Source organism: Esox lucius, chromosome 20 (assembly GCF_011004845.1).
Source record: "Esox lucius isolate fEsoLuc1 chromosome 20, fEsoLuc1.pri, whole genome shotgun sequence".
Lineage (NCBI taxonomy): Eukaryota > Metazoa > Chordata > Actinopteri > Esociformes > Esocidae > Esox > Esox lucius.
In genome coordinates, this window is record NC_047588.1 from 44,984,389 (window position 1) to 44,998,206 (window position 13,818).

The window sequence follows — 13,818 nt, forward strand, 5'->3', positions numbered from 1 at the left end:
GAAGGGTATTGCGAAATATCTAAGTACACATGCATCTCAATCCAGATCCTCTCCTCGCGAACTTGCAAGACCGTTCTCGCAAGGACGCTTGGCAAGAACGTTCTTCTCAAGGACACAAGTACGTTATTAGTTCTTACTTTAAGAGTACAAAATGGCTATGGTGTAATGTAGGAAGAAATAGGATAGTACTTTAAATACAGTGCAAATGTATATTTCTTTATTTCCAAAGATAACAATAGGCTCTGTGCACAAGCGTATGGACGAACTTCTGTTTTAGCCAGATGTTAGCATATCATTTTCCGGTTTACTTAAGGCGATCACCCGCGTCGCCCAACATTTCAGTTTTTAGTAGATGTCTCCAAGACCTGCCTAAAATAAGCATTAGTGATGTCCATCGAATTGTTGATGCCTGGTCCCCTGCTCCAAAAAGCAAGCGGAACAAGGGATTCAAACTCTACGTATCGAGTTATCTGCACAACTATGAGGGTAAGTAGTTTACTGTGGTGTGCCGGCCGGCTATCAGCTAAGCTAGTTAGCAACGTGTTCCTTTTTAGTGTAGTATTAGGCAGGACAATAGAACGCATTAAAATTCACCCTAGCCTCAAAAACGGCAAAAGAACGCTGGCTGAGATGGATTGCTAGCGCGTCCCCATAGCAAGTGAATTGAAACAAACCTTTGTTCAGCCTCTTCTAACCTGAATGAAGCTTAAAATTCCAAAGCCTCAAAAAAGCACCAAAACAGTTCTCCTCTTTTATTTTACTACTGTAACCTCATTTCACAACAAAACTGAAAAATAACAACTGGCATAGGAAGTAAACATCTGGTCCTATATGGTATTAATTGCGCTTAAACCTGCGTTACGTGGAAGTATATAAAAAATCACCTTTTCTAGTCTAGCGTTTGAAGTCATTGAATGGCTCAAGCCACATTTTATTAAAAAGAGGACATTCTCCTGATTAAAATGATGCCCCACTTGTATCTTGAAACTTAAATGAGTCACGTACATTATATTTCTATTTTTTTCCGTACAACAGCATCACTCATCTTGTTGTGAGTTTAGGTGTTTACTAATGCGGATGAGTATTTGTAAGTAAACCGGAAACTGCAATACCGACTTCTAGTCAAAAGCGGAAGTTTGTCACTACGCTGGTGCACAGAGTCTATTAACTGTGGTTTTAAATTATAAAATATTATATACATATAAATATTATAATTTAATTTAATTGTAGAAATCACTTTTAGGCACAGTACGCTAAACAGAGCAAGCTAGCTCATTGAATTTAGTATGCAAATTTAGAGGGTTAAATTTTTTTTTGTTTTTCATGTAGTTAATAATTCTATTCTTTTCCGAATACAGGTTTGTAAATGTATCTGTAAAACAGCCTACATTAGGATAACAAATTGTCTGATGTGACATAAACAAGTTTTGTAGCCGTTCACTCTGAGAAGTATGATAGAAGTGAATGTTGTTGAGAGTGTGATCCCAAAGTTATCACGCTAGCTAGCTAACGGCTGTGGGAATTATGGAGAGTTGATGCACTAATACTAGCGGGACTGTTGCTAATGTTTTGTTGGAAGTAGCTAATCTGTAAATGTGAAACTGCATGTGAATGAAAGTGAAAATGAATAACTCAAAGTTCCTTAATGCATTACAGTGAAAATGAATTACACAAAGTTCCTTAATGCATTCAAGTGAAAATGGATGATTGATGCAGACTAATGGGTGAATGTTATAAATGATTTAATTTGAGCTATAATAAATTACAGTAACTAGGTAAATGTTGAAGATGTTGGTTTATGGTGAGAAAACCTTATAAAAGAGAGATCACTATTGATTTGTCCATGTTTAGTTAAAGTGTATAGCTCAGTTGTTTTGCATAAAGAGAATAGGTTTGCTCGAATAGAATATGAACAAGTGATTAAATATGTTAAATAGTAAATAATTATTCTTGTTTTGATACCTGACGATGCAGAAGATTAAAGCCTGCTCTGTGAATGACACAAAATGTATTTTTGGACCTATTATTTTCCGACTACTGGACCCCACCCTGGCCTACGTCAGGGCAGTAACACAAACAGCAGCATTGTAATCAGAGGACGAAAGTAGGAGTAACAAGGCTACGTTTTTGTGGACAAAGGCTACCTATTATCATCATCTGCTGATTATAGACAATAATTTATTTTAGACGGAAACGTGTTATTTCACACATGTTGTGTGTAACTTGCTGTAGCAAGCTAGCTGAGATTGTTGTAATTTGAAAAAACAAACAGAAATCTGATACTGTAAAGTTACATAGTTCAACAGCTACGTGTCTGGGACACAAACATTTTGAATATTTCAAAATAAAAGTTGCCGATGTATTAGTATAAACCTCTTAACAATGATAAATATTAGTTCATATTTAAGTGACATTTCCATAAAATGTGGGTTTTAAAATATAAAACGTTTCAGGGCAAGAAAATTCAGCCATTGCAAATCACTGAACATGGAATACATATCGCTTTATAACACAAAAACACTTATGTGCCGAAGTGATTGTATTCTAGGAAATACTCGAGAGAGTGTAGAGTCAGAATATAATATCAAATACGGGGGCACTGTACAATTGCAAGGTTTGCTAACATTTAACTTAATCTATACCTACAATGCTAATGACTGTATATGTATAACATTTTGGTTCTTAGCAGAAAAACTACACACTGCTGTTAACTATACTCTACACTGCTGTTAACTATACTCTACACTGCTGTTAACTATACTCTACACTGCTGTTAACTATACTCTACACTGCTGTTAACTATACTCAATGGAGTGTTTAGAGTCAAAATAGGTCAAATCATGGGGCACTGTGTAAATGCAAGTGGTGACCATAGAAAGGTGTATTTAACCTTAAATTATGTGAAACACCTTGATTACACACAAGTAGGCTCCATTCAACTAATTACGTGATCTAATTAGTTGAAATAAAGGTAGTTGGTTGCCCCACACAATGGCGGTTATAGTTTGTATGGCTCCCTGGGCGAACCTCCTTTTCAGCACCCCCCCATATAAATATACAAATATTTACAGAAATAAGACTAATAAATATCAAAAAGAAGGTAACAAAGACAAATGGAAACAAATTGTAGTATATAAATACAAATAAAGATATTAAAATGTAAAATTGTTAACAAAAATACACAAATAAAACTACATTTCCCAAAGCCTAGATGGCTCCTCATACCCCAAAATATTTCAGAGGTGCCCATGAATTCATATTGAAATACAGTACACGAGTCTGACACCCTAAATACATTTGTTGCACAATATACAATATACAACATGTCCTAATGTAGAATTTTTCCAACTTTCAGAACCCCCCCCCACCCTCTCTGGATAGGTGCGTCTGCTAAATAACTAAAATGTAAAAATATAATGTAAAAATGAGATTCAGCCATGACATCATTTTTGTAATATGCAAATGAGCAATAGAAAACCAATCATGCAAATGCCACCATTCCGGATTTCTTTGTGCGGGCGACTCATGCCGTCCTGGGCTGCAGTCATCTCACCCATACCTAAATCCACCGCCATCCCCACAGCCATTCATAACAAAGGGGGTGAATGCTTATGATCAATTAATTATTTTCTGTTTTGTATTTGTCTTTAATTTGGAACAATTTGTAGATATTAAAATTTTGACATTGTGGGCTTTTTTTGCATTGATAAGTGGCAAATCTTTGCACAAAAAATGTGAAGACCGAGGGGGTTGAATAATTCTGAGAGCCACAGTACTGTATATTAAATAGAAATCACCATCTCTGAATACATTCCTACTCATAAGAAACAAAGAACAAAGACACCATATCTACTACAATTTATTAGTTTTTTCAGTTGTGACAATTACAGTGCATACATGATGTAAACGTATGCCTATACAATCTACAATATGCTAAATACTACTTTGGTTTATCCTAGCTTAAAAAACACCTAAGTGAATTCCTGTGGAAAACTGGAAGTTACTTTCATTTAGTGTTGAAAGATGCCTGTCAATATGTATTAGCATAACACATGTTGAATACTTTGATTTAGACAGGGATCATTATATTCCAATTGCACAGCAGCTGTGGAAAGAGATATCGATATCAACAATATCCTGAGACATTAGAAAAAAAACATCAAGAGGAAAACTACACACACACATCCGCGCACACACAAACACTACTAGTAGGTTCAGCTTACTTAGCAGTGTTTTATCAAATGTCTGTCTTTGCTTTCTCTTGACAGAGTAAACTATTCATATACACTGACCTAAAGGATTATTAGGAACACCATACTAATACTGTGTTTGACCCCCTTTCGCCTTCAGAACTGCCTTAATTCTACATGGCATTGATTCAACAAGGTGCTGAAAGCATTCTTTAGAAATGTTGGCTCATATTGATAGGATAGCATCTTGCAGTTGATGGAGATTTGTGGGATGCACATCCAGGGCACGAAGCTCCCGTTCCACCACATCCCAAAGATGCTCTATTGAGTTGAGATCTGGTGACTGTGGGGGCCATTTCAGTACAGTGAACTCATTGTCATGTTCAAGAAACCAATTTGAAATGATTCGAGCTTTGTGACATGGTGCATTATCCTGCTGGAAGTAGGATAGGGTACATGGTGGTCATAAAGGGGTGGACATGGTCAGAAACAATGCTCAGGTAGGACATGGCATTTAAACGATGCCCAATTGGCACTAATGGGCCTAAAGTGTGCCAAGAAAACATCCCCCACACCATTACACCACCACCACCAGCCTGCACAGTGGTAACAAGACATGATGGATCCATGTTCTCATTGTGTTTACGCCAAATTCTGACACGCCAAATTCTGACTACCATCTTAATGTCTCAACAGAAATCGAGACTCATCAGACCAGGCAACATTCTTCCAGTCTTCAACTGTCCAATTTTGGTGAGCTTGTGTAAATTGTAGCCTCTTTTTCCTATTTGTAGTGGAGATGAGTGGTACCCAGTGGGGTCTTCTGCAGTTGTAGCCCACCCACCTCAAGGTTGTGCGTCTTGTGGCTTCACAAAAGTTTGCTGCATACCTCGGTTGTTACGAGTGGTTATTTCAGTCAAAGTTGCTCTTCTATCAGCTTGAATCAGTTGGCCCATTCTCCTCTGACCTCTAGCATCAACAAGGCATTTTCGCCCACAGGACTGCCGCATACTGGATATTTTTCCCTTTTCACACCATTCTTTGTAAACCCTAGAAATGGTTGTGCGTGAAAATCCCAGTAACTGAGCAGATTGTGAAATACTCAGACCGGCCCGTCTGGCACCAGCAACCATGCCACGCTCAAATTTCCCTTTCTGACATTCAGTTTGGAGTTCAGGAGATTGTCTTGACCAGGACCACACCCCTAAATGCATTGAAGCAACTGCCATGTGATTGGTTGATTAGATAATTGCATTAATGAGAAATTGAACAGGTGTTCCTAATAATCCTTTAGGTGAGTGTATTTCCTAATGAAGTTCCAGATGTACTCTATGTGGTTTAGACTCAGGGCCAAGTGGGGGCAGTAGAAATACCCTTTCGACTTGAACCTAAAGCCTAGAGCTGGATTTCAATCCGCAGCATGTGGAGGGTGTTGGACATTTTATCCTACATTTAAATTGAGCCATCATTTGCAACGGTTACCACACACAAGTATCGATTTATCTCTGTGGTGTTAGGGTTAGATATCTATTTATGTCTGTGGTGTTGGGGTTAGATATATATTTATGTCTGTGGTGTTATGGTTAGATATCTATTTATCTCTGTGGTGTTAGGGTTAGATATCTATTTATGTTTGTGGTGTTGGGGTTAGATATCTATTTATGTCTGTGGTGTTAGGGTTAGATATCTATTTATGTCTGTGGTGTTAGGGTTAGATATCTATTTATGTCTGTGGTGTTGGGGTTAGATATCTATTTATGTCTGTGGTGTTAGGGTTAGATATCTATTTATGTTTGTGGTGTTGGGGTTAGATATCTATTTATGTCTGTGGTGTTAGGGTTAGATATCTATTTATGTCTGTGGTGTTAGGGTTAGATATCTATTTATGTCTGTGGTGTTGGGGTTAGATATCTATTTATGTCTGTGGTGTTAGGGTTAGATATCTATTCATCTCTGTGGTGTTGGGGTTAGATATCTATTTATGTCTGTGGTGTTGGGGTTAGGCATCTATTCATCTCTGTGGTGATGGGGTTAGACATCTATTTATCTCTTTGGTGTTCGGGTTAGACATTTATTTATCTCTTTGGTGTTATGGTTAGACATTTATTTATCTCTTTGGTCTTAGGGTTAGACATTTATTTATCTCTGTGGTTTTAGGGTTAGACATTTATTTATCTCTGTGGTGTTAGGGTTAGACATTTATTTCTCTCTGTGGTGATAGGGTTAGACATCTATCTATCTCTGTGGTGTTAGGGTTAGATATCTATCTCTGTGGTGTTAGGGTTAGACATTTATTTCTCTCTGTGGTGATAGGGTTAGACATCTATCTATCTCTTTGGTGTTAGGGTTAGACATTTATTTATCTCTGTGGTTTTAGGGTTAGACATTTATTTATCTCTGTGGTGTTAGGGTTAGACATTTATTTCTCTCTGTGGTGATAGGGTCAGACATCTATCTATCTCTGTGGTGTTAGGGTTAGATATCTATCTCTGTGGTGTTAGGGTTAGACATTTATTTCTCTCTGTGGTGATAGGGTTAGACATCTATCTATTTATCTCTGTGGTATTAGGGGTTGATATCTATTTATCTCTGTGGTGTTAGGGTTAGATATCTATTTATCTCTGTGGTGTTAGGGTTAGACACTTATCTTTGGTTTACCCTAACCCTAATACAATCTTCGCAAACACAGGAAACTTTTATTAAACATCACTTTACCACAGGGTTTGAATTGAATCTTCACCTAGAGTTAATGGCACATGCATTCATTCACATTACATTCATTCATTCACATTATATTCATTCATTCACATTATATTAATTAATTCACATTACATTCATTCATTCACATTACATTCATTCGTTCACATTGCATTCATATACATGCATTCATTCCCTCTTCTTCTTCATAGTCTTCCTCTCTCTGCAGCACTTGTGGAAACAGACTTTGCAGCATGTAACGGTCCCCACGACAACAGTGATCGCTATGGTGAGTAGCAGAAGGATTACGTCCAAACTGTGGTACTGGATCCAGTTGAGGTAGTGAGCAGCGGGTCTCAGGTGTTCTGCTCCGCGGTGGCGCATCACAAACTCCGTCCAGAACACGGCCAGATCCAGTGGCTCCATGGGTCGGTCTTTATGCACCGCTGACAACTTCAACATTTTCTCCTTGTAACTGGGGAGGACGGACAGAGAGAAACCGTCAGGAATGCTGCAGATGTTTCATGAGTGTCTGGGAATCTCATTACTACATTGTATTCAAGCTACAATGTGGATCTCATTACTTCCTGTAGCATTAATAACTTATTTATATCAACATCTCTCACTCCTACAGTAGGTCTCAATTTGTTCTGTAAGTTCAGCCTCACTGCATGACAGAAATTGAATGGTAATGTACATTAACCTACACTGTATCCACAATTTATATCAATTTTGTATGTAGAATAATACAGGCGTCAAGTCATTTGGATTTATTATTATGGAGTAGAATGAAGTCTGACCTTGAGTTGTTGATGACCTTGTTCAGGGTCTCCACCAGTTTATCTGAGGTGATATCGAAAACACTGAGCACCTCTCCTACACCCCTCACTGCCATGCGAAGTACATTGTCCCCCTGGTCACCAAACAACGGCAGCATCACCATGGGAACAGCATTACATATACCCTCATAGATACCGTGGGTTCCTCCATGGGTCATGAAGACCTTGACTTTAGGATGGCCTAGAACATGGAAGGAACATAATCCATGATGAAGACCTTGACTTTAGGATTGCCTAGAACATGGAAGGCAGAATATATTCCATGATGAAGATCTGCACTGTAGGATGGCCTAGGACATTTGAGGTATAAGAGACTCCATGATGAAGAAGTACAAGATGTTTGTTTCTACTCACTATGGCAACAGTAGTAGATCAGTAGTAGATACTTTGATTATAATACTTGCTCGCTTCTGCTGAATTGATAGCCTCTTCTATGTCTGACTGGAAGCACTGACATCAAAACCCCTCAAAAGCTGTTAGGTGAAGCCTTGCTTTACAACGTGTCAATATCTGTCAGAGTCTATCCCAGTGGAGAGCACAAATATGCATCCCGACAGCTGGAGCTGAACCGGGTGTTACGCCTCTGGTTCCACATGACAGAACAGCTCCAGAAGCTCTAGAAGGAACATCTTGATGCCTGCAGTGGTGCTCAGTATCAGGAGACCCGTCTGCACCTGGATCTAAATGCTTGTTAGGGTCCGATGTGCTTGAACGACCTTGCTGTCTGGAAGGTTAGTTTGATCAGGGACCAGACCCACATATCCTAATGCTGGGGTCACGGATGCTGGATCTGAGAGTTCGCTGGAGACGCAATCGGTTCCTTCAGTAACTGAGCGCCGTGACGGAAGACAAAATAATACAAACCCATTTCCAAGAAAGTTGTGATGCTGTGTAAAATATAGAGAAAAACAGAATGCAATAATGTGCAAATAATTTAAACCCTATATTCAGTAGATAATAGTACAAATTGCAACAATTTCTCAACATAAAATTGTAGAGAGTTTGGGGATCTCATCTATGCTACATAATATCATTAAAAGATTCAGAGAATCCGGATGAAAATCCCTGTAGCAAGAGACAAGGCCGAAAACCAATATTGGATGGCTGTGATCTAACCCTTTGGGCCCTCAGGTGGCACTGCATTAAAAACAGACATGATTCTGTAGTGGACATCAATGCATTAAAAACAGACATGATTCTGTAGTGGAAATCACTGCATTAAAAACAGACATGATTCTGTAGTGGAAATCACTGCATTAAAAACAGACATGATTCTGTAGTAGAAATCACTGCATGGGCTCAGGAACACATGTGAAAACCATTTTCTGTGAACACAGTACATCGCTGCATCCACAGAATAAAAGTTACAACTCTAACATGAAAAGAAGAAATCAGATACAAACAAGATCCAGAAATGCCGCTGCCTTCTCTGGTCCCGAGCTCATTTAAGATGGACTGAGGCGAAGTGGATAACTGTTGTGTGGACTGACAAATCATTTTATTAAAACTTTTTTTTGAGAATCATGGCTGTTGTGTCCTCTGGGCTAAAGAGGAGAGGGGCCATCCCCTCTCAGTGCACAGTTCAAAAAGCCAACATCTGTGATGATGTGTGCTGCATTAGTGCACATGGCATAGGTGACTTCCACATTTGTGAAGGCACTGTTATGCTGAACAATATATACAGGTTTATGAACAACATACTGCATGCTGCCATCCAGACAATGTCTTCTTCAGGGAAGGCCTTGCTTATTTCAGCAAGACAATGCCAAACCACATTTTGCACATATTTCAACAGCATGACTCCGTAGTAAAAGAGTCTGGGTGCTAAACTGGCCTGCCTGCAGCCCAGACCTGTCACCCATTGAAAACATTTGGCTCATTATGAAATGAATAATATGACAAAGGAGACCCAGAACTGTTCTTAAATCCTATATCAAACAAGAGTGGGAAAATATTTCACTTTCAGAACTACAGCACTTGGTCTCCTCAGTTCCCAAACGCTTACAGAGTATTGTTGAAAGAAGAGGTGATGCAACACAGTGGTAAACATGCCCCTGGCCCAAATGGTTTGATACGTGTTGCTGGCATCAAATTCCAAATGGTCATGTATTTTTCCAAAAACAATAAAGTTTTTCAATTTCAACATTTGATATGTGGTCTTTTTACTACTTTCAATTAAATATAGGGATACATTTTAAATACAGAATCATTAAATTCTGTTTCTATTTGCATTTTACACAGCATCCCAAACTTTTTGGATTTATCTATAATACAAACCAAGTATGAAAGCTTTTGTTCTATTTTTGTGGGTGGTGCATTTGCTCTTTTTGGTACCGAGAAGCAAATTCTATGGTGCCAAATCAGAGACAGCACCTGGTTTAGATGGTAAATGAGTTACGCTGTGGCTTCAAAGAACCGGCTGTTTGTTCAGTGCTGCAAGAGCCGAGTAGTAAAATGGTCAGAATCAAGGAAGGCTTTTATCTCCTGAGGTTTCCAGGAGAGTTGACCTCTGTTTGACCGTAAAAGACGTGATTGAAGTTGGTCATAGGGTGTGCATGCACGTGAAGACGCGATTCACATAATCTCATACAATGATTTAATTGAAAAGTATTGATTGGTCTGAAGCTGAAAACGATACTAAGTGTACACAAGCAAGACAATGCCTTAATCCACCCAACATTATCTCGAATAATGAGAGACGTACCCAGCAGCTCATTCTGAGGAATCCACTTCATCACTCTGACGTTGGCTGGAGCGTTGTCAGGGACGACACCTGTGTACCTCCACACAACCTGAAACACAGAGACACACCGTTTATATAGAATAATCTACCAGTACTGGAGGACATCTACCTCCACACAACCTGAAACACAGAGACACACCGTTTTTATAGAATAATATACCAGTACTGGAGGACATCTACCTCCACACAACCTGAAACACAGAGACACACCTTTTATTAAATATTGTGTTGGTCAGTCTACAGAGAAGGTGGTGACTATATTAAATACTGTGTCGGTCAGTCTACAGAGAAGGTGGTGACTATATTAAATACTGTGTCGGTCAGTCTACAGAGAAGGTGGTGACTATATTAAATACTGTGTCGGTCAGTCTACAGAGAAGGTGGTGACTATATTAAATACTGTGTCGGTCAGTCTACAGAGGAAGTAGAGAATATGTAAAATAATGTTGGTCAGTCTATAGAGAAAGTTGGTTAGAAAGGGAGAACTCTGGGAAACAGGCTATAAGAGGTAGATAAGGGGGCGTATTTAAAATTACACTCTATTCCCTACAAAGGACTTTACTAGATCTGGTCCAAAGTAGTGAAACATAATGAATAGTAAAGGTACAGTAGCTCTCATCCAATGTAGTGAAACAATTAGTTGCAGTAAACATAGTAGCTCTATTTGTGTCGTATGTTGGAAACAGCGACCCATTGGTGTGTATTCAAGGTGTCCTTACTCTCTGAGGGATCCGGCTGAAGGCATCAAAGAACTGCTTTGCTTTGTCCTCTGGCATCTGGGAGACCACGGAGCCCAGAGTAAAGACCACGAAACCATCCTCTCCTGACTCATCTACAAACTCCTGCAGGTCCTGAAGATAGAAAGGCAGGAGGAGGGTTACTTAATAAAAACATTTTACATGCAGACCAGACCTGCCTTGTTCTTTATAGAAAGAGCAAATCACAGAATAATAACGTGTTATTAATGATTTTTTGAACCCACAGTTTAATTTATTAGTTTAGATCCAACTTTATTGTCACTGAACAAGTACAAGTACAGTACAATGAAATGCAATTAGCATCTAACCAGAAGTGCAAAAAGAAGAGGGCAGAAAACTTACAAGTGTTATGTATAATGTATGTTATGAGTGTGATGTACAGATGTGCAATTAAGGCAAATGCAGTACAAATGGCTATTCTAGATGTGCAAGGTGCAATGTAGCATGCGCAATTGAAATGCAGGGATAGCAGAAATGAGATTCCCGAGGTAAATAAAATATAATACAGTTTTTTTGCATGATCAGTCATATTTTCAAAATCATTGCCAAAATATCACAATTTCTGCCAGGGTATGCAAACTTATGAGCACAACTGTATAACCAACCCAGCTAACTTCAAACCCCAGCAGTGCTGAACAACCATTAAAGAGTATTTTCCCTTCCTGTGGTCTACATAGCTGGCCTCTCAGTTCCTCTGTTACATTACTGTGGCCACAGTCCAGAGAAAGCTGCAATGTTATCCCAAATGGCCTCCTATCACCTGTGTAGTCCACTACTTTGGACCAGGGTCTATTTAGGCATGCACTATAGAACTAGTGCACTCTGTAGGTAATATGAGGCCATTTAGACACACCCATGTTTATTCTGGCTCATGTTTCACCGGGGCACATAATGTTCAGAGCAGAGAGAGGAATTCACATGAAAACTCCCTCACAATGTTAAAGTTGACCAATACTACTACCTCTACAAAATGTTTTTCCGCACTGTGCCCTCTTGCCTTATACAAACTCAAGCATGTGGTTAAGAAATAAAACATCTGAATTCAACGTTTTTTGGAAACTCTATTTCTAGGTAATGTGATAACGACGGATATATAATTAGATTGCCTTTTTGTAATTCTGCATTGTTCCCTAAAACCTTACCAGGATGACTTGTCGTTGAGATAAGTCCCATAGCACTCTGTCGTCTTTGAGCACTACCAACAACGCTTGAAAATGACAAGAAAATACAAGCTTTCTAGATCAGCTAACAGATTGCAGGGAAACAAGAGCTTGTGGAATGTGCTCAGTAGAGAGAGAAGGAGCAGAACCCAGTAAGATAAACATTCCCAGTGAGTTAACCAGTTTGCCAGTGAATTACTTAGTCGGTTATTCTGTAAGGTAGTCAGTTGGTAAGTCTGTCAGTCAGTCAGTCATTTTGCAGAGCAACATATCTTTACTGAAGGATTGAGCCTTTAAGTTCTGTTAGACTGAATGATCAAGATGCAAGATTAATCTGTGCTTTTGTACATCTACCTCTGCAGACAATCCCATATCCCATAATGTTTCAGGACATGGGGGTTGTACATCTACCTCTACAGACAATCCCATATCCCATAATGTTTCAGGACATGAGGGTTGAACATCTACCTCTACAGACAGTCCCATATCTGCTAATATATCTGCACATGGGTGCACATTACAAGTCTTGCAAGTTGTTTTGGATAGTAATGTCCACTAAAGGATTCAAATATAAATGTTATAAAAAACACATTTCTAAGAGACTCACCTTTGGCAGTGGTCCTCTTTGGCCACAGTTGATGCCTCCTATGTTGACCATGTTGGGCATCCTGGGTTTGGGATATTCAAAGGTGTAGTCATATCTCAGCAGCCAGATTGCCCCGTGACCCAACAGCTCCTTGTATGTCATGTCTTGTTCCAGGTATCTACTGGTCAGCTCATCAAAGCTGGCAAACATTACCCTGCAGAGGTAGCTCTCCACAATGTACATGATCATGTTCTTAACCCTCCCTAGGAAGTCCATGTGGTCACTGTTGCCAGAGAACAAGCGTGGGACATAGGACGGGGGTGTGGGACACTGGGTAGCCATGTCATCTAGCCCACAAGGAATGCCCCTCAGAAAATAGACTGCTGGGATGTTGAAGGACTCAGCGACGATGGATCCACAAGGCAGGAAGGGGTCTGTTAGCATCAACTGGAACCCTTCTCCTTTGAGGCGCTGCATCAGCGGCTTGTCATACAGCAGACCCTCGCAGCCTTTCACCTGCGTGTTGGTAAAGATAAGCAGACGCTGCACATTTGCAAATAGGTCTGTTAGCTTTGGCGGTTTGAGGAATACTCCGCCTTGTAGTTGGTTGATGTTGTCTTCCAGCTGTGCCTTGGTGTAGGGGACTTTGAAGGTCTCAGCCCTGTAGTAGTCAGAATCCTGGATGAGAATGGACGTCTCAGGCACCAGGACCACCATTTCATGTCCCCTGGCTGCCAGTTCCTTCACCAGCAGCTTCATGCTGAGCCAGTGGCTCCCGTCGACAGGCATCACCAGGACCTTGTCCCCCTGGACAGGCCTTGGACCCAGGGTCAGGCAGCAAAGCA

At 39.8% G+C, this 13,818-nt stretch overlaps 1 protein-coding gene across 1 annotated transcript in view; it reads right to left on the reverse strand.

Moving 5' to 3' along the window:
- Positions 1–5,420: 5,420 nt before the first annotated feature.
- LOC105007829 (UDP-glucuronosyltransferase) overlaps positions 5,421–13,818 on the reverse strand; it is a 32,306-nt gene continuing 23,908 nt past the window's right edge. Inside the window, exons 2-6 of the mRNA XM_029115597.2 lie at positions 12,995–13,489; positions 11,189–11,320; positions 10,431–10,518; positions 7,688–7,907; positions 5,421–7,362 (exon numbers count right to left, since the gene is read on the reverse strand). Coding sequence (XP_028971430.2) covers positions 7,077–7,362; positions 7,688–7,907; positions 10,431–10,518; positions 11,189–11,320; positions 12,995–13,489 — 1,221 coding nt within the window. The 3' untranslated portion in view covers positions 5,421–7,076. The remainder of the gene's footprint in view (positions 7,363–7,687; positions 7,908–10,430; positions 10,519–11,188; positions 11,321–12,994; positions 13,490–13,818) is intronic.